This window comes from Oncorhynchus mykiss, chromosome 19, assembly GCF_057628025.1.
Source record: "Oncorhynchus mykiss isolate SJ-2025 chromosome 19, ASM5762802v1, whole genome shotgun sequence".
Lineage (NCBI taxonomy): Eukaryota > Metazoa > Chordata > Actinopteri > Salmoniformes > Salmonidae > Oncorhynchus > Oncorhynchus mykiss.
The window spans coordinates 49348120-49370062 of record NC_143040.1 but is presented as its reverse complement, the minus strand read 5'-3'; the positions used below and the strand labels follow the sequence as shown (position 1 = coordinate 49370062).

Sequence of the window (21943 nt, the reverse complement as noted above, 5' to 3'; positions counted from 1 at the left end):
GTTACTCTGATGAGCTACAGAGCATCCACTGGTCAGACTATGATAGAAGAGAGACTCTTCAGGGACAATTCAGGGATATTATGATGTGTCATTCATCCATAGGTATATCTTCTACTCTATGGAAGCAAATGTATTTAAAGGGACAAGCTAAAACGATTAGATAAAAGCTTGGGTCAATCAATACCCATGATTTGCCCTATTTAAATTGTGAAGCGCGTCCACAGCACCGCGAAATCGCGAATACAAGAGTCCTTGGAATTCACAATCTTAGGGACGTCCCTCAGGGACGGTCCCTACCGCATTGAAGTTTACGTTTTAAATGGTTACTGTATGGGTTATGGTTACGTACGCGTTATGGGTAGGGATTCGTGTTAGGGTTTAGAGTAGGGACATCCAAAGGAATCGATAAGCACTAACCTGACTGAATACAAGCACAGTCCCGTTGAAATCGTGAGTGCGTCACCCATGCGTGCGCGTTCGCGAGCACTTCATAGATCTATCATTAACCGGATACTACTTGAGATAGCGGAGGTTCCTGGACGACTAGCTACGAGAAAAATACTCTGTCATCTAAAACGTGTTTGCCGAACATTGTAAAGTATCACCTGATCTTTTAACCGGCCTTGTTGCTTCCTTCGACAGGAAAACGTGATACACGTGTTTATTTTATGGGAATAAGCTATATGGAATGAGTAATAACTCATGATGCACGAGCTTCTGCTTGAAAGCATAGGAAGCTTGATATATGGCTAACGTTAGCTAGCTAGGAACGGTTAATTTATAGTAAATACACAGTGCTCTATATTGAATCAACATGGCACACAATATTATAACGCAAATTGGACAACTCTGTAATTATCTCCAAGACCCGATTCATGTAGCACGGTTTCAGCAGATTTGCGGTGTGAGCGGGACTTTTTCAAGGAACCCAGCAGAGACTAAAGAAGTGGAGCGAGCTCGCTTGCACAACAACAGCATTAGCGATTTCCAGGGTGAAAATGAGAAATGTACTGTCAACGGAGGAGAAGGGGAGAAAACCAAGAGTCTCCGGCAGAGAAAAGTCACCTCGCCGGGGAACAGTTTGAAACAGGAAGGAGTAGCCAATGCTTCTCAGAACGGGTCAGTGGTAACTCCTGCGGGGAAAACGGCCGGGCACATCGGGAGCGGTTGCCGCCTCGCAAGATCCAGTGATTTCGGGGTACGGGACCTCAAAGAAAACGGCTCAAGTGGCGTCAACGGGTCCAGGGTGGAATGCACCTCTGCGACACCTGATGAACGGCTTAGTGAGGACCCCGGTCCTAAGACTACTGTCAAGCCGCTGCGCAAAAATTCCCTGACAGGCGATGTGGGCCAGGAGTTTTTAATCGAGAACAAGTTTTTGTACTACCTGTTCACCTTAGGAACTGAGCTGGGCAACGAGCTGTTTTACATCACCTTCTTCCCGTTCATCATATGGAACGTGGATGCTTATGTAAGCCGGCGTCTGATCGCCATCTGGGTTTGGGTCATGTACCTTGGCCAGAGCACTAAGGATGTCATTCGGTCGTCCAGGCCAGCCTCACCGCCCGTGGTCAAGGTGGAGATGTTCTACAACTCTGAGTACAGTATGCCCTCTACACACGCCATGTCAGGCACGGCCATTCCCTTCTCACTGTTACTGCTGACCTATGGCCGTTGGGAGGTAAAGTTTTGCTGTGTTGTTTTCAGTTAGGAGGAAGTATCAATGCACAGTTTGATCAAATTGCTTGTGTTTTCATGGAACGGGCAGCTATTGAGGAAAACATCAAGTTCCTCTTAGTAACCCCACTGTAAGTGGCGTCATCAACTTGTTACAGTTGTAAGGGTCAAATGTCCTCAAGGCTGCTTCAGCTGACAGTCATGCAAATATGAAGCCCATGTTCTATGGATTTATTTATTGATGTTACGGTCACTTGTGAAGTGTAATTTTTTGGGGGGACAAAACATTGAACTTCAATCTCCCCCAAGCAGCCTAGCTAGACTAAGGGTTAATTATACAATTATATCAGAGAGTTCTACAGTGTCTCAGACATGATTCCCTTCAGTGTGCAGTTGCAGAAGATATTGCATTACTCCCACAGTCAGTGCTCATTTTTATAGTCTTTTGTTAGCCCCTGGCCTTATTACTCATTGTCTCATACCAAATCATCATGAAGCATGAAAGAGCCAAAGGAAAGAAAGGAGTGCTTCATGGCTCCACTGTCATTACCTTGACAGTACACTGCCTTCTTCCCCTACGCTGCCTGTAGGCTACATCCCTCCTGTACATTCCCTGTTTCCTCATACATTATGCAAATGTTGACATAATAGTCTGTAAGGTCTACATATACACCTGGCCATATGGTCCTTACTCTTATTATTACTCAACGTTTAATTTACCAGGTTATCTGATAGAGAACTCTTACTTACAGCAACGTTGGGAAAAGAGTTGCCGAGTTTGACCTACTCCTTCTGGCAGCCGAGTTCTAAAGAGCTCTGCTGGAGAATCATTTCAGAGGCGACAATGATGCTGTTTGAATCATACCATGAGTGCAGGGGAGGGATTGATGTATGTGCACTGCTCACTATATGTTTGCCTGGAGATAAGAGAGGAACCAAGCCTCCTGCAGGTCATCAGATAAGCCATTCACATCTTTTGCCTCAGCACTAGAGTTACGCCACGGGCCCAGCCATTGTGTTGTTTCCGATTTGACTCAAAAATACAGTCCTGTCAACATGATAGGCCTATCATGCTCTTTCATTAGGCTGTTTTTGTATCGTCCTTACAGTTCTCTCTCTGACTTGCTCTGGCATGCCGTAGTCTTCATGCGGAATGCCTGCCTCTGACTTGCCTGAGCAGTTCAAGTATTTGGGATGTGCTGCAGACCCCCTCCACAGTCTTTCCGGCCCTGCACGAGTAATTAGAGCCAGATGTCTCTCTGTATGAAGACACTGGCAGTAAGAGGACAGCCAGAGGGAGAGGCAACCAAGGTCCTCTGTGGGACAGATCTAATACATGGAGAAAAACATTCCCTGGCAATAAGCTGCTACAGGCCTGGTCGGGAGGACAACCATGTTTACAGATGTGACCTTTTATTTTGGCTGTGTTGATATAACACAGAAAGCTGCTGTAGACTTTGCACTGACAATCCAGTCCCGTCTCTGTCAGCATCTCAACTGAGTAATGTAGGGATCCACCACCACCAAGTGATCACAGAGCTACAAGCCCAGCAGAGATCCTTCTCAATAACAAGCGGCCAGTGAACCACAAGCTGCACACAGCATAGTGCTGTACACACACCACCTCCATAAATGTTTGCATGACTTAGCTACAGTATGACCACACACCAGAGCATAAGAGGTCTGTCAGTGGGCTTCCAAACCAAACGAGCATGTTAACATGGATGTGGCCCTGTGGGGCCCGTCAACAGACAGTTCATGTGTTGACAGGGCTGTTTGGACAGTCTTCCACCACAAGGCTTGTGATTTCATCAACCCCCTGCTCTCTGCTCCCACAGACACACTGACCTCAGGACAGTTTAGGAGGGCAGGCAGTAGGGCAGCAGGCTATGTGTGTGGCCTGGCTTTGTGTCTACTACAAACACAAATGAGTTTTTTCTCTCCCTCTTTCGCTCTCTGTTCCCCTAGTGTTTCTCATTCTCTTGTGTGTAAAGCCTTCAGAGAGGCATTGTTCACTGGATGGACTAATTACTTTTCATTTGACACTGAAATCTCCAACCATATGCGTGTTCAGTTCTGCAGAGGAACCAGTAGTGTGCTGTGAATCCAGAATGATGATGTGTGTGTTGCGGCAAGTTTAGGCTCCACTCTGGTTAATTAAGTCATCTTGATTTCCCCTCAAGGTTTCAGTCCCAGATGAGTGGGAGTAAGGACAACCGGGGGAGGTTACATGGATTCTGTGCAAACCTCAGCAGTCCTCGCCCTTTATCTCTCTCTTTTTATGGACCAAGTGCACTCCATCTGATAAGAAAATAACTAAAGTGGCAGGCTGTGTAGAAAAATGCATAATCCTCGTGTGACTGAACGATGTGTGTTTAGCCCCCCTTCTTTTGAGTACTATCCCAAAGGTCTGTCAAATCAATTTCAATGAGCATTGCTGAGAAGTGTATATATGCCTATATATCACGCTTCAAACTCATTCCACAGAGGGCTGAGTGAATGGGTTTTTGTTTCTCCCTTGTACTTACTCACTGATTAGTAAGGAACTCCCCTCACTTGGTTGTCTAGGTTTTAATTCAAAGGGAAAAACAAAAACCATGCGTTTGACACTCCTGCTATAGATCAGGGGTTGACGTATTCTATTGAAGTATAATTTCATCTACTTTCTCCTTCCTCATCCCTCTCTTACTCTCTCTCTACAGTACCCCTTCATGTTTGGGTTCACTCTGGCAATGTGCTGGTGTGTGCTGGTCTGCATAAGCCGCATCTACATGGGTATGCACTCCATCCTGGTAAGTCTACCTTACTTCACATATTTGTGGTGGTACCTGCCATTTACACTAATATCAACCAGGCTGTCAACTAGAGATCGACCGATTTCAAGTTTTCATAACAATCGGTAATCTGCCTTTTGGATGCCGATTACATTGCAATCCACGAGGAAACTGCGCAGCAGGCTGACCACCTGTTACGCGAGTGCAGTGTCAAAAGGACCTTGTGGCTGTAAGTTGCTAGCTAGCATTAAACTTATCTTATTAAAAAACAATCAATCTTAACATAATCACTAGTTAACTACACATGGTTGATGAGATTACTAGGTTAACTAGCTTAACCTGCGTTGCATATAATCAATGCGGTGCCTGTTAATTTATCATTGAATCACAGCCTACTTCAACTTCGCCAAACGGGTGATGATTTCACAAAAGGGCATTCGCGAAAAAAGCACAATCGTTGCACAAATGTACCTAACCACAAACATCAATGCCTTTTTTTAAATCGTTACACAGAAGTATATTTCTTTAAACCTACATATTTAGTTAAAATAAATTCATGTTAGCAGGTGATATTAACTAGGGAGATTGTCACTTCTCTTGCGTTCAGTGCAAGCAGAGTCAGGGTATATGCAACAGTTTGGGCCGCCTGGCTCGTTGCAAACTGTGAACTCATTTGCCAGAATTGTACATAATTTTGACTTAACATTGAAGGTTGTGCAATGTAACAGCAATATTTAGACTTAGGGTTGTGACCCGTTTGATAAAATAGGTAACGGTTCCGTATTTCACTGAAAGAGTAAACGTTTTGTTTTCAAAATTATAGTTTCCGGATTTGACCATATTAATGACCAATGGCTTGTATTTCTGTGTTTATTATATTATGATTAAGTCTATGGTTTTATATTTGATAGAGCAGTCTGACTGAGCGATGGTAGGCAGCAGCATTCTTGTATACATTCATTCAAACAGCACTTTATTGCGTTTGCCAGCAGCTCTTAGCAATGCTTGAAGCACAGCGCTGTTTATGACTTCAAGCCTATCAACTCCCGAGATTAGACTGGCAATACTAAAGTGCCTATGAGAATATCCAATAGTCAATATTTAATATTTAAATCAAATTTAACATGTTTCATTATTTAATTCAGACGAAATACATTTTATTTATGTATTATATTAAGTTACAAGTGTTTATTCAGTATTGTCGTAATTGTCATTATTACAAATATCTATATAAAAAATTGTCAGATTTTAATCGGTATCGGCCTTTTTTGGTCCTCCAATAATCGGTATCGGCGTTGAAAAATCAGAATCGGTCGACCTCTACTGTCAACCACTCAGCTAGTTGATTCAGGACTGTTCACTGCTGGCATGTCTTGAAAGCACTTGAATTTGATACCTAACCTATGTGAAACAGTATCTAAACCGTAATGTCACCTTGTCCTGAGCTTTGTGTCAGGCGCTGGCTCTACTCTAGTGTCTTCTCCCGGTCTGCCTGTAGGTTATAGACACCTCAGTAGAGGCCTGTATTGGACAGTTAAAACACTGCAACAAATGATGATTTCTTTGGGAGGGGAGAGCATAGGGATTCTGCAGTAGATCAAATGATTATAGGCATTTTAGGGAAGAGAGGGCTTATTAGATACAAAGCTGGTGGTCTGGTAAGCCGGAAGAGGGGTTCTGACCCCCACATGGCAGGCAACATGTTGGTCTATGGAGGTGGTCTCTCTATACCACATACCCACAAAGGCTGGTGCTGGTGGCCCTCAACTACTTCCAGCTAGAAGTTGGGACAACATGAGAGAGGTTGTTGTTGGTAATTTAACAAATTCTAGGTTACTCCTCTATGATCATAGGGACTATCACCAATCTCCCATAACAGGAACCAGTGAAGAAATAACTAGTCCCAGCACCAGAAAGATACTAAAATAAATGCATTGGATTGAAACAGTGGCTTACTATGGGATGCATTCAGGCACAGTTTATAAACACTACTCCACTCTGTGTCGTCTACCACACAACTCCATGGGCATCCTGGCAGACTTGTTTGCTAGTCTGTCTGCCACTGGGCTTTAGGGAAATGAGAACATTACAGATTTATATTTGCCTTTGTGTAGTGCCTTAAGGTCTACAGTGCAGACCCATCTGTCCTATAAGCGGCAATGCTGTCGTCAGGGTATGAGTATTTATCCTGAAACTTTCTTTGAAGAAGAAAGTAAAGGCCATTTTTAGTATTTTCTCCAACCTTTTTATCCCAAAATGTTTTTTTCTCTTATGTAATAGAACACACAGCTCAGATGTGGCAGGCAGGCAGTAGGCCCATCTGGAGAGTGAGACTAGTAGCGATGAGGCATGCTGTCTGTTCTAATATGGACCTGCCTGTTGGCCTCCATTTCTACATCTAAGCACCAGAGAGACAGAACTGTGCATGTTTGACTCGCTGGCTGTTTGAGTGTGACAGTGTCTGTGTTTTTCAGAACGTGTGCGTTTGTTTCCACAGCTCCAATTAAGTCCCAAGGGGTGATGTTGTTGTCGCTTACTGGTATGATGTCATTGACCTGGTTGGCTGCAATGTTGCGTTTGACTGCCGGTCGCACGGGCAACTGTTGCTTTGGTGATGCCTGTATCATGTCTCAGGGAGTTGACTGATGCAGTGCAGTCAACTAGGCACAGGCAAGGGAGTTAGTAGTTACCCAGCCCAGTAACCCTGTGTAGCCTTTCTCCTCCTTCTCTATAGCTTCACTGACCCCCTCATGTACACTGTTGATCTGTGTCTCTCTGTACAGGACATGAGGGGGCTTGTTTCCAGCTCATATAAGCCTTTAATGGCTGAGCTAACGCTGTTAATGGGGCTAAATGTTGTCTGGGGGACATTATATCAGAAACGGTTTTTCTGGGGTCTGCTGGAGTGTAGAACATCCATTTGTGGTCTCTGACCACTGCCAGGCTTCACTGCTTAATGTGTTCTGTATCAACTTAAAATATTATCTTGCTCAATGAATACGCTTCCCCCTCTTTTCCTACACTGGAATGGTTTGAAATGTAGCTAAAGGAATTACCGTAGATATGCCAGCACTATCTTCTCCACCATCTGAGAAGCTAACAAAGGTTGGTCCTCCAGGCCTGTCTCTCATTAAGCTGGGAATATACGGTCATTGGAACTAATGAGGCTTGATAGCTGATCCTATTAAGTCATTTAGGATCTAAGAGGTAATACAAGAGACCAAGACTTGTCTATTCTCTATCCTCCTCCCAGGCTTTCTGTAATGGTAGGCAATGTAGGAGCTATGTCATAAATGATTTTGTGGGTTGTATGCCACAGTTCATGGTATTTCTCTCTATAGGCTTTATGAGTGCTGGTTTGGCTGGGGTTAGAGAGAGCACTGAGTAGCACTAGATTAATGCTAGTGTAGTGTCAGCACAAGCTACATTTTCAGGGTGTCTGAGTTTAGCCTAGTTGGACCAATGGAGACAACGGTTGGGACAGACTAGTGATAGCATTCACAATGAGAGACTAATTCTTAATGATTAGACAGAAGGTGATAAAACATTACAAGGGCATTGATAGGGATATAAACTCTAGTGACCCCATCTACGGAATATTTCCTGCTACTTTTCTTTTTGTTGACTTCACAGTTAACAGTCAAACTTTGGACCAGAGACTTTTCTCCTAGCCTGGTACTGAGGGATGCCTGGTAAAGCCTTCATTGACATTGACATTGAAGGATATTGTGATTTATTTTTTAAGTCCCTGCATTTGAAATGAAATATTGGAACTTATATGGACAAGTATTGATACTTGTTATTAAGGGTACATAGGTTACTGTGAGAGGCTGTAACAGGTTTTCAGTTTGCCGGGCCAAAAAACGAACAAAAGAAAAGCAGAGAAATAAAACTGTTGCCGGCCAAAATGACCGGGAGAAAAAAAATCCCATTCCAAAATAATGCTTTTTATTCATTAATGGGAATCAATTTCACTGTCATGTTTATCGGACTATAGGTTAATTTGCAATTTGTGGAATTAAATTGGTCTGTGTGTATTTTCGTTAGTCATCCTGTTTCTTATTTATCCAACACAACTATCACACATACAGAGACTATTTTGAGCTGGAATTCTCCTGCATCTCCTCAACTGGTTGCTGCTGGAGTAAAACATGTGCTTTTATAAGACCATTAATTGCACAACACTTCTAAATGTAAAAGTGTGTTAAAAACAGTTGGTGCACAATTAAAAAGAGCTATTTTTTCCCCTTCTCAACTTGTAATTGAAGTCATCTCCCATTCAAGTGTAGGCAACAGGCTATTAGCACATCACCCACTCCTTTACAATGTAGGCTGGAGGCAGTATACATTTTTAGGCTCCTTAATGGTTTGAAACCTGAATGTTCTATTTCATGTTAGGAGGCATGTCTTACCTCACTTCAAAGTAATCTATAGGCAAAATCCGACAATGGAAACATGGAGTCAATTATTTTATAAAGACTTCATAGGCGGCACTTGAGTTTAAAGTTTGGGGAAACAAACCATGTATCCTACCTATTAGTATGTTCTGCATGCCAGTTATGATTTTCATATGCGCATTTTCGTGGAACAATTTAACTTCATTAATAACGGTTTCGTTTCTCAAAATCATTGTCAACTGGTTACTCTAAAAATCTGAATGAAAATGATAATAACCTAAAAGTAAACTAATGAGAGATCACCAGCATCTGCCATATGGACACATTGATACACGGTAATTAATGATTGGCGGCTAAAGAAATGAGCACATGGAACTCCTAGCCCACAGGCCAATGCAGCAGTAGGCCTATAGCTTCCATTGCTCTTTCACACCGAGGATTGGTGATTATGGAAGAGTAGATTGTTGGAAAGATTTTTCAAAAAGCTTATTAAGATGCATTAGATGTTAAGATGCATTACCATTATCTAAATGTGATTTATAATTCTGGGCACCGTGGGTGGACCCTACTGGGTTTTGCAGCCAATGCATATGGGTCTGGTAAATTTCTCAAATGGCGGAAAATTTAAAATCTTCCCATTCATGTTGTCCGGCGCCACATTTTCCTAACAGAAACCCTGTCAGTAGTGGAATAGAAGCTTGTCTGAAAGTGCTTCTTAGAGCTATTTCACTGTGTGCCTCTGGCCTATCTCGCCTCTGGAGCTCTGAAAGTCCCTTTGATTGTAACATGTGGCCTTGCAGTGATTTTACCACGAGGTCACACAGAGAGGCTGCCAAGTGCCAACACGTGAATGTGGAATGACTTTGACATGGCTGTGGTAGACACGTGTAGGCCAGGGTGGGTTAATGACTGACAGCATGAAGAGCGGGGTAGAGGTAGGATGATCTATGCCCACTGGGCACAGACAACATTTCAACATCTATTTTTGATTTCATTTTGGTTGAGTTGTCAGCTAATGTGAAATCAACAACAAAAATGTCGCCATGTCATTGGATTTAGGTTCGAAGTGATGTGAAAAGACGAAAAATCCTCACGTTGATGACTTTTTGCAAATCCAATCAGTTTTCCACGTTGAGTCAATATCATCACATACAAATCTTTTGTAGAAATTACGTGGAAACAATGTTGATTCAACCAGTTTTTGCCCAGTGGGTGGAGTGTAAATAGTTTACTGTCCTGAGCCCTGTACTATGAATTGGGTACTGTATGAGGAGTTAGTGAGTTAGCTTTGGTCCCCAGCTAGCACATATGGTTCCTTGGAAGTTGTGGGAACGTACGTTTTTGATTTCCCATTGGTTCTGGGAAAGAAGCCATACGCTTCCTAACCGGTAAAACTGAAAGTTGTTTAAACGTTCTGAGAATGGAATTGAAAACTTTTTATTTTTAGGTTGTAGGGAGGTTCTGAGAATGTTTTACTCTGGTTCCTGAAGTTTTCCTGGGAGGTTTTATTAATGCTCTGAAAACAGAAATGGTTATTTTGAGGTTTTTTAATAACTTCCTTAACTTTTTTGTTTGTTTGTTTATTTATTTATTTGTATTTTTTGAATTTGACCCCTTTTTCTCCCCAATTTCGTGGTATCCAATTGTTTTAGTAGCTACTATCTTGTCTCATCACTACAACTCCCATACGGGCTCGGGAGAGACACCGTGCACCTGGCAACCTTGATGAGACAACTATATCCCTACCTGTTCATTTTAGTATATTCAAACAGACCACATTTCAAAGGAAAGCACTCATTAAGATCAGGTGAGGTCATTTACTGTGCATGGCCAAAACACCTGAACACACTTAACAAAATGGAGGAGAGAGAGGGTTTTGTTGATGCTGAGAATGGAATGTATGTTTTTAAATGACATTCTTAAAACGTTCTCTGAACATTTAGTAAAGTTTTCTTGTGGAACGTTTTCTTAATGTTCTCAGAACAATTTGAGAACATGACTAAATAAAACCATGAGGAACCTGTAGGAAACGTTATGCGGAAGTACTGATATTCCCACAGAAGAACATTGTTTCTGAACTGTTTGAGAACATTCCCAATGGCAAACCAGTTCCTAGAACATTACCAACATTGAAATTAATTTGAACTTTTAGGATACATTCTGTTAAAGTTTTGAAATGCCCAGAATCTCATTTTCTTAAATGTGCTGAGAATGTTCCAAAGCCAAGAAATTATCCTGCACTGTTGTATGCAAAATAACCATAGGACAACCACACTCTCACCAAGCTCTAAGAAACTGTCTGGGTCAACTGAGTTCAATTTGGGATTACCGGTCATACGAAAGTTGCTCACCTTTTAGCCAGGTAAATTTCTATGGCAACGAATCCTTCAGAACTTACCTTACCTCTGCGGCAGGCTAACTCACTGCTAACTCTACTTACACTGAATGAAATAACTGAGCAAATTAAATCAGATTCCCCTCCCTCTTGCACAGATTGCGTTATCCCCTTCATTTCAGGAAGACAATTAAATCAGATGGCAGCGTACGCACTCCCTCTTTTTTTTCTTTTTTTTTTCTGGTTCAAATACAGTCAATGAAGTACGTAGACCAGACCCAGCTGCTAATGCTTTGGTGCCTATGGGAGAGCCACCCCATTAAGCAGACCAAAACGGACCTATTTTTTTTTCCAATGGTAAACTGCTTGAGTGTGACATCTTAATTTATCCACCATCTTTGATTACGTTTTGTGTGTGTTATTTTAATATTACTATTTCTACCACATTACACCTTTAGTAATGACAGGATGCAATCGAAAGTTCACTCACAGTAAAACCTTTGTATGACTTTATAAAATAATTGTACCGATAAGATTGGGGGGGAAAGGTGGTTGTGCATTGATAAGCACACCAAAGACGGCATTAACGATACGTAATAAATGAATGACGGCACTTCTAATAGCCTATTTCATATCATAGCCTGCTGAATTTGCAAGAACTTTTCTTTCATGTTGATTTCTGAAAAAAAGAAACTGTGACACTAACTTGACCATGGATTGATGGTTTTGCATTGTTTCTATTAATAGCTTGGCCATGTGCGACATGCACGAGCAGGAACAAGCCAGCTTGAGTTGGCAGCAACTGCATGATCAATATCCACCTTCGTAGTATGGATGAAGCCTGAGTTGGAATGTGAAGCAAACTGAAGCTGGCTAACTTTATAGAAGTCTGAGTAGATCTAGCTTCTATCGTAGTTTAACCCTCTGGTTACTGAACTGTAGCTAGATAAGAGGTGTTTCCCCATGGTTCAAGTGAAAATCAAAAGTAGATTATAGCACTGTCTCACATATATGTAGTTGGACCCTGCTGATACGTTCCCCATACTTTCCCAGGAAAATAATCACTGTAGAGAATGAGCTTTAAGGTTTATAGGACATGAGTCACATTAGGCTGTTTGTGTGCATAGTTTTGTTCGGTGGCCTCCATGGAATCGCACACTAAATGATAAAGTGATCTGGAACGTCAACTTCACTAAAACACACACATGAGCACAGGCTATTCTGTTAAACAGAATAGCCTGCTTCATGACCCCTGGCCTGATTGTTTTCAGATTGGTGGGTTGTTCTCCCTAGCCAGTCTTTTTTTCTGCACAACATGTCACACCACCACTTTATGGTCCCATCCACCCCCCTTCAATTAAAATAAAAGGTTTTTATAGATATTTTGTTACATATACATTATTCAAAGACTTCACATATATGGTACTTTTATACACACATGGTAGGAATACAGTTTGATATACACATTCAGTGTAAACATGGGATCTTTAGTGCCCACAGAGTTGGGACACCCGTTTAAGGTCCCACCTGCTTCAATTTTATTGAGGATTGTTAATTAGTACTTCAACATTATTAAAATGAAATTAATGTTGTACAAGTGTATCATATAAAGGTCAAGAATATGATATTACTATTAGAATGAAACACTAGTAGGGAAACTAAGAAGGTTGCTCTGTCAAATAGAATTACTCTGTGCTTGGAATGGAAGCTAGCTAGCTCATTTTAGATAAGAATAGGGAAATTTAGCTACTAGAAAGGACAACTTACCCTTTTGCGAAAACTTTTGTATTTTCTTAATGTTATACATTTTAATGACGTTTGCAATTCTTGTTCCTGTATGTATTTATATTGTTATTTTGTCCTCAAACCTGAACTCGAGATATGCCATTTAGAAAATGAGGCATTTCCCACAAACCGGCATCATCACACTCCCTCCACTGATTGGTCGGATAGGCAGATCTTCCTCTATTGTGTCATTTTCAAATAAAAAAACTCAGGTTAAGCAAGACTTGAAAATCTGTCATACATTACTCACATGATTAAAGCATTGTTAAGATTATATGCATTTATTAAGGAGTGCTGTCTGTATAGTGTATACTTTGCTAAGTTGTTCATGTTGTTTTTTTCTAGGATGTCATTGCTGGCTTCCTGTACAGCCTCCTGATCCTGGTGGTATTCCGGCCAGCACTGGACCTGATTGACAACTTCAACCTGACATACCGCTACGCCCCCCTCATCATCATCTCCCTGCACCTGGGCATGGGCCTCTTCTCCTTCACCCTGGACACCTGGAGCACCTCACGGGGCGATACCGCTCAAATCCTGGGCACTGGTGCTGGCGTGGCCCTAGCCTCCCACCTTAACCACTACCTTGGCCTGATGCCCGACCCCCCGCTGGACCAGCTGCCCCTATCCCCCCCGGCTCTCAGTGCCGCCCTGCTGGCCGTAGCCATGCTGAGGATGTGCCTGGGCGTCCTGGTGCTGCTGGCCATCAGGGCCCTCATGAAGGCCATCACCATCCCTCTGGCCTGCCGTATCTCTGGCATCCCCAGTGGAGACGTAAGAAAGGCCCGGCAGCACATGGAGGTGGAGCTGCCCTACAGGTACATTGTGTACAGCATGGTGGGCTTCAGCACCCTCTTCCTGGTGCCCCAGCTCTTCACCTACCTGCAGCTGTCCTGATGAGAGAGCCCTGTGGATCCCCCAGTCCCCTGTCCTCACCCCTGCTCATCTAAAACCAAGCCCATAGGAACATGGGAAATTCACACCTTACATATCCTGTACATCCACCTCCTATACCACTAACCTTTGTCCCTGCCAGTTCTAATGACAGAAACCTCTTATCAGGGAACTCCTATAGACAGATTTGACACGATGTCAGCACTGATTACTAAATCCTATTCGCTTTATCTTACTTCAATTTTTTTTTGTCAATCAGAATTTGACCTCTGTTTTATCTTAATTTTCCATTTTATGGTCTCAATTTGAAAGGAGAAACACTAATGATTTTGGGCATCAGAGCAAGTTATGGATCAACTAGACTAATAATTCTCTATTATTAGTCACCCCTTCCCCATCCGTATATACATAGTCTATCCTGAGTATTTATTTAAAGTACTTTCCCTGCTTTTTTGTACTTGGGAGAAAATGAGGATTCAATTCTAATCTGATAATTTCAGTCTGTGTCCTGGTTGTGTTCTCTTATCTATTTTTCTAAAGGGCTCTTTTTATCTATTATTATTGAAGATGATCTGTTGAGGTTTGAATAAATAGATTTTTACTCTGTACTGATGAGAGAAAAGCCATGACTGGGGCTAGGCACATGATGCAGTGGTGTTACTGTGGGATATATAGAGGACAGGACATTAGCCCTATAAGTCAGAGGGTTAAAAGTGGGATTGTTTTGAGCGTCAGGAGGACTTGGCTCAGACACACAGTGAGGAACTTCCTGTTTTATAGGAGGGGATGCACCTGACTGCACGGAATCACTTCCTGCGGGTCTCGTGTTTGGAGGGGCCAAGGGAGAATTAGAGGAGATAACCCCAAGGGTAAATAAGTATAGGAGCTAAGTTCTGCTTAAATGCAGGTTCTGGACGTCTTTCGTTCAGAAACATTACTTGCATTCACAGAGGGATTTCACATGGAAAGCCCCTCAACAGTAACTAAGCTAGACAGATTATCTTCCAGTTGTACTTTAATGAACACTGGCAACTCTTTTCTATCACTGTATGTTTCATCCCCTTGTTTCTTTGACTAGCACAATGAAGATTCTTTCTTCGTCATGTCCCCCCAACCGTACTCCCTCTCTACCTTCCTTTGCATCCTTATTTTGTTCCAAGTCCATAGTGACTGGACTAGATCCACAGGCACTGAAGAGTGTAAAGTTACTCTTACCTCAGTGTTCTTACTATATCTCTTTCCAGAAGTGACCAAGACGTTCACTGCTTTAATGAGGTACATAATATAGTATAGGTATACTATCATAGTATTGTTTATTTGTCCGGCTAATTGATTTGTTTTTGATTGTTTTTAACAAAAGAATAGTGCTGACCGGAAGAATGCCAGCAGTTTCCCACTAGCAGAGAAAAGACTGAAAGGACTGGAGCCCGTTGCTGTGCTGATCACACTGATATAGATATACTGTAGATACATCTATTATTGGAAAAACAATATTGTTCCTGGACCAACTGTCATAACAGAACTGTATCTTGGCCCACAGGGGAAGAGGCTTGATAAGAAAGCTATACTGTACATCCTAGTGTGGTTATGGAATACATATGATATATAGATGTCTATAGTACTGTCCTAATAGAAACCCAGCTAGCACATTTTGTTCCTTGTAAGTGGTGGGAACGTATGTTTTTGGGAACGAAGCTATGTGTTTCCTGACTGTTAAAACGGAAGTTAAAAAAAAAAAAACATTCTGAGAACAGAAGTGAAAGTTTTGCCTGTTCTGGGAACTTTTATTTTTAGGTTGCATGGAGGTTCTGAAAACATTTGACTCTGGTTCCTTAAGTTTTCCCGGGAGGTTTTATTAACGCTCTGAGAACAGAAATTATATGCTATTCAGAGTTTTTTTTTTTTTATATATAACTTCCTTAACAATGCTAGCTTGTAGTGGGTAAACTTTTTTTTTAAACTCCAAGCATGGATAGGACACATGGAAAGGAATATCTTGAAGCATTAATCATGCAAAATAACTTTTTATTTTGACCACATTAGTGAGATTCAAACCTATAAAATTCTGATCTCTATCCATGGACTTAGTCCACTGCGCCACCAGGATGGAGCTAGTATGCCTTTTTCTTTTGTATATAAAGCTATTCATTTTAGTCTATTCAAACAGACCCCATTTCAAAGGAAACAAGCATTAAGATCAGGTGTGGCCAATTAGTGGGTGCGACCAACACACCTGAACAATTAACAAGGTGGAGGATAGAGACAGTTTTGTTGATGCTGAAAACGGAATGTATGTTTTTTAATAACATTCTTAGAACGTTCTCTGAATGTTTTCTTGTGGTTTTTATGTTAAGTTTTCTTAACGTTCTCGGAACAATTTGAGAACGTGACTTTAAATAGAACCATGAGGAAACTTGTAGAAAAGGTAATGCTGAAATTCCCCCTGAAGAACGTTGTTTCTTAATGTTCTCTGAACTATTTCAGAACGTTCCCAATGTCAAACCAGTTGGGGAACATTTCTAGAACATTATAAACATTCAAATTAAATGTAACCATGTTTGAACTCTTAGTTCTGTAAAAGTAATGAAGTACCAAGAGAATTACTTTTTTTGTCAACTTATTTAAATGTGATGTGAATGTTCCTAAGCCAAGCAACTATGAAGCACCATTCTCAGAAAGTTGTGGGAAGGTTGTATGCAAAATAACCATAGGACAACCACGCTCTCACCAAACTCTAAGAAACGTATGGGTTCTCAGAATTTTATGAGCTAGCTGGGAATGCACTGTTTCCACAATGCACTGTTGTTGTTGCCCTGTCCATTTGCTGGTCTGTCTGTCTTTTACTGGCCACTGTTGACCGGAAGCGCTCAGGAGACAGCTGTGTTGTGGCCTTGTCTTACGTGTGAGAGTTTGTGTTTTATTTGTGCTTGTCTCCTTCCATTTCAGTGAGAAGGAAGGTCATTTTTGTGGTTATTGTGAACAGACAGTACAGGGCTCTGATATGATAATAAACTTGGACTAAAATAGAGCACATCATTCTGATCCTCTAATAAACAGTGTGGTTGGACCTAGACAGTCAGTTAATTTAGCACTACCATTTTATCTTGGCCAGGAAGCCTCCCTGCAGATTGATGCAGGGAGGCTTGGCCAGGAAGCCTTCATTAGATCGATGCAGATAACTCAAGTTTCAAGTGTTATTAGTTGTATGTGCGGGATACGCATGGTATTCGTCGTCTAACAAAATGCTTACTTGCATGTGTGTTCCTTCTCGACAATGCAATAACAATAAGAAAAGATAAGATTACAAACATAAAGTTAACAGCAGTAGAGTATGTATATTTTTTTAGCATAAGTATCCTATAGGAAGGCATCATTTATAGTCCAATATTTACGTGTGTATTGGGGGTGGCATCTTCCTGATGCTGATTACAGTAGTTATTTCTATACTGAAAGCCTCCAAATTCTGAAGTGAATCTTAATAATCAGAAACTATTTTAAATAAATGTAAGAAATGATATGGTTAATTGTTGGGTTGTGTTATCTATGTCTTATTTCAAAGCATTTAGTTTCAACATGAAGATGTGACGTTTTCCAAGATATTCCTAATGACTTTCCATTCAAATGGTGATGTGATCACCGTTTCTTTTAAACTTTTCTACCAAATGAAAAGGGTTCAGTAATGTAGCTGTACTGTGGCTTAAGTAGAACTCTGTTCTTACTACCCTAGTGCCTTTACTGTGTTTCAGGAAGGAGTTGTAACCTTTCATGTTTTTTGTAGCCATTGAATTGGAGAGTGGTGAGAGACATGTAAAAGTGTTGTTGGGTTCAACCTATTTCAATTCCATTTTAATTATATTAAAAACTCTGCGTTTGCCTTTGCACTTGTAACTGCAGATTTAGGTTGATTGTCATTAATACTTTAGTACTTTGTTCAAACGGCAGATGTTTGAAACAGTTATCCATGTTTTTCACTGTTACTTGTTTCCCGTTTGCTTCTCATTTTAATTTGAAGCATTTGGTCCTTAGTTCTTAATGTGTCAAACTGAATTCTATGAGATATTTGCATGAACAAATCTTACAGATGCGGTATTTGTGATGATTTTTGACATGGCTACAACAAATGTCCATGTCAAATTGCTTGTTTTACAGAATCATCTTTTTATAGACCAAATAAATATTTATATTGAACTGTATTTAATATTAGAAATGTTTGTGTCCACCTGAAAATCTCTTGATTCAGTTATTTGTTTGATCAAATGTTATTTGAAATGACCATTTTTATGCAGTTTTGACATGGTAGGTAAATTCTTTACAACCTAAAAAAAATGTATGTCCATTTTAATGGTTGGGTTCAATCTATGATGAGAATGTTCATTCTATGAGGCTCTGATCTGTATGAGTGAATTAATCAAAATAATCTAGTGAGCTAATTAAAACAATCAAATTGACTGTCCACTCCAGTCCATTTTTAACAATTTCAATAAAGAGATGTAATTTTTGGTCACTTAGTGTCTGTGGTTTCACTTTGAAATGGCTCTAGTTTTTACCATGTTGAAGGGACTTTCTTTTGTGTCCTTTCTCTGCATTACCTCAGCCCTGTTGGTTCTGTAGATTATGTAGACGTGGTGAGGTGTGTTTTTCTAAGCACTGAAGACATTCAGCAAAGTTTCCAATCTGTGCTGCCAAGGTTGTCAGGAACAGTGAAAACATGCAACCACTGGCCCAAGATAAAATATATTTTCCTCTGCAGTGAGGCATGTTGATGCAAGCGAAGCATGTGGGAGTTGGTCAACCTTGCTCAATGTTTTGGAACACTTGCTGTACCTTGCCTGCAGTGCTTACACACTCAAACTGCACTAGCAGCCAGCTAGGCCACCTGCTACTAGCCAGCCTCACAGCAGTCCACAGTTCACCAGCAGTATGCAATCACGCAACCAAGGGAGGGAGGGCAGGGGTCACAAAACAGATTGACAGTAGGATAGCACCTAGGTTATATCATTTGTCCCCCTATATCATTTGTCCACACTCATCTGATATCCAGAACTGCACATTACTTAGACTTGTAGTGAGGGGAGGATGGCTCATAATGAATGGAATGGTATCAAACACATGGACAATCAGGTGTTTAATGTGTTTGAGACCTATCCATTAATTCTCTTCCAACCATTACTATAAAGTGACACCAGCCACCTCTGTTTGTATTTCACCAGGCAGCTAGAGGAATGACACTAAAAGTGCCTCACAATGGCCTTTTTTCTTATTTGGTTTGCTCAACTGCTGCATCCTCTCCTCTGCCTCCCTCACCTATCGAAACTCTTCCGGAAAGGACTCTGGTAGGATACACCTGACTTTCCTCAATGAAAGGTGCCTACTCACAAATGGACACTCTCCTCGACCGCTTATCTGTTTCCGAGTCACAGAGGAGAGAGGACGAAGGATGTACATTTGTCTAAAAAAAGGAAAAAGACAATAACAGCCATGTCACTATCCACAGCCTCCTCTTTCTACGATCTGGGCATCCCATACAATAATGTTGTCTCTCTGTCTCTGGGAGAGATGAGGGCTCTCAAAGAACAACCATGCAGATAAAAGGCTCTCTCATTTTCTCTCCCACACACAAACATTAACTTACTCACCAAATGACTTCTTACAATTGTGTTGTGTGCGTGTGTGTTTATGTGTGCCTGTATGACTCACTGTATGACTCTCACACTTGCTTGTCCCTTAAAGATTCGTAGGGCACTCCACCCATGTGGCAGCTCTTAATTCATTCAGCCATCAATTTTTCCTGTCTAGATTTTTGTAACATTTTATTGGTACATTTGTTGGGGGGGGGGGTCTGTGAACAGTTTAAAAGTATTGTTAAATGTATATAAACGTGTACAAAGAAGATGTATATAATCAAATTGAAATAGTAATCATTGTATTCGTTGGTTGAGTTTATTGCATCAAAACTGGTGAACACCAGGGGCTACCAGATTGCAGGGGTCTACTCCCACCTGGTGGCCAAGTCCATGAAGATCACACCTAAGCCTGTCACTAGATCGCCACACCAGAAATGTCAGTGGGAGAAGATGGAGCGAGATGGATTTTGGCTGACATTCTGCAAATATTCTCATTGATAAAACATTTGATCTCCATACAGTTTTCTGTTTCCGAAACTAGAATCTGTAACAAACCGAATGGACTGCGTTTTGTAGACTTTACCTTTCGCCAAAATGGTAAAAAACGACATTGTTTAGATGGAGTGCCAGAGCGAATTTAGTTATTGCACACGCGCACTTCACACAGTAGGCGTTCCCTAACATATTTGTATAACTAACCCAAGATGGAAACGACAGGCTCTGGTCTAATGGTAGCAAATTAATCATAATGTGCAGACCAAATAACGAGAAGGGCAGAGCCAAGCACGAGCTAGTGAGATCCTATTTGCGTGTTCTAGCATTTATTTGCATATTTTCGCTACTCTGTGAGGTGCGCGTGTGTAATAACAAAATGTACCCTTGCGCTCCTAAACAACACGATATTTTGAAAATTGGCATAGGGTAAAGTCTACAAAACGACGCCCACCACTGTTTGTTACAGATTCTAGTTTTATAAACAGAAAACTGTATGGAGATCAATCGATGAGACAATTTGCAGAATGTCTGATAAAATCTCACACCGTCGTCTCCCACTGCCAGCCGCTGGGGTTCCCCTCCTCTCAGGGACTGAAAAAGCCAACCGAATGCTTCACATTTATAAATCCGGTGAAATATCTATCTGTGGCGACACCATGTCACAATGTGCTCATGAAAATCAGAACCAGCCGATTTCGCCGGGTATGTGTCCTGTGACGTCCACAAGAGTGCAGATGTTACATAAATTATTTTCCGGTTTTTGTATTTGTGGTTCATACTGGGCATTGAATTAAAATGTTACTCCAGAATGGCGCAGCGGTCTAAGGCAGTGCTAGAGGAGTAAATACAGATCCTGGTTTGATCACACAGGCCGTCATCGGGAGTCCCATAGGGCAGCGCACAATTGGCCCAGCATTGTCCAAGTTAGGGGAGGGCTTGGCCGGGTAGGTCGTCATTGTAAATAAGAATTTGTTCTTAACAGACTTTCTTAGTTAAATAATGGTTAAATAAAATGTAAGAACTTATTTTGTTCTTTCAAGAAGTGAACCACATAATTTGTACTGTCTGAGTGAACCCTTCAACAACTTTCCACTTGCAAGCTAGCTAACGTTAACATTGGGTTACGGATGTAAACATGGTTCTCTGAGTAAAGTAACGGTTCCCCAAATTACCTATGGGAACTCCTTCCCCTTCATGTGATGTGATTGAGATGCTTAATATCAAAGATGTTTACAGTCACGTCACACTCTTACTGTTCCCACATGACCTGTCACTATGAAAGGCGGTGTGGCGTGACATACTGGCTATTACTTTACTTGAACCCCACGAAGGCGGAGGAGCGACATGAAAGCTTGGGGACCCGTTACTCTACTCTGAGAACCACGGTTACATCCGTAACCCAACGTTCTCTTTAGTTTTCATAACGGGTTGACAAAATATGTATGTGAGAGTCTGTACCAAAGAGGTCATCCCAACAACAGAGCGGGAAAACTCATCATTTAAAGGGGAATTTCATCCTGGGGGAATCTTGGCATGTGTTCATCATATCTGAGGTATTTGCAGAAAAGTGAGATGTGATTACCCAGGAGGAATGCAGGTCAAAGCTTTGAGCGCTGAATGACACACCATATGACAGCTTCCAGTGTATTGATGTGGGGGTAGTGGCATTTCACAAAGGTTCTGTGTTAATAGGTTCTGATCACACTTTTTGTGGGTGTAGATGTGATTGTCCTTGTTCGATAGAGCCATTTGATGTCTTTCAGCGATGTTCCTATTGGCGGATTAATTGCTAAATGTACAAGGAAACACCGTTTTTCCAGTCCCTGAAAGACTACAACTTGTGTTGGGCTTTCCTTCCTGCTCTAGCATCCGTCCCTCCCCCAAGTCAGACTTTTTTGAAAAGGAGGTGGACACCAACAACAATCCTTTGGGCAAAACTGAAAGAACTGACCAGACGCGATG

The 21943-nt window shown here is 41.4% G+C and overlaps 1 protein-coding gene across 1 annotated transcript; it reads left to right on the top strand.

Moving 5' to 3' along the window:
- Positions 1 to 207: 207 nt before the first annotated feature.
- On the top strand, positions 208 to 18366 carry LOC110497831 (sphingosine-1-phosphate phosphatase 1). Its single transcript, XM_021574252.3, has 3 exons — positions 208 to 1681; positions 4380 to 4469; positions 13314 to 18366. The coding sequence occupies exons 1-3, from the start codon at positions 815 to 817 to the stop codon at positions 13863 to 13865; spliced, it is 1509 nt and encodes a 502-aa protein (XP_021429927.1). The 5' UTR covers positions 208 to 814; the 3' UTR covers positions 13866 to 18366.
- The last annotated feature ends 3577 nt before the right edge of the window (positions 18367 to 21943 follow it).

What these genes read in the sequence shown, in the direction of transcription:
- LOC110497831 (XM_021574252.3), top strand. Translation starts at nt 815, where the DNA reads ATGGCACACAATATTATAACGCAAATTGGACAACTCTGTAATTATCTC. An exon ending in TGACCTATGGCCGTTGGGAG is followed by an intron (nt 1,682 to 4,379) that starts GTAAAGTTTTGC and finishes CTCTCTCTACAG; the next exon opens with TACCCCTTCATGTTTGGGTT. An exon ending in TGGGTATGCACTCCATCCTG is followed by an intron (nt 4,470 to 13,313) that starts GTAAGTCTACCT and finishes GTTTTTTTCTAG; the next exon opens with GATGTCATTGCTGGCTTCCT.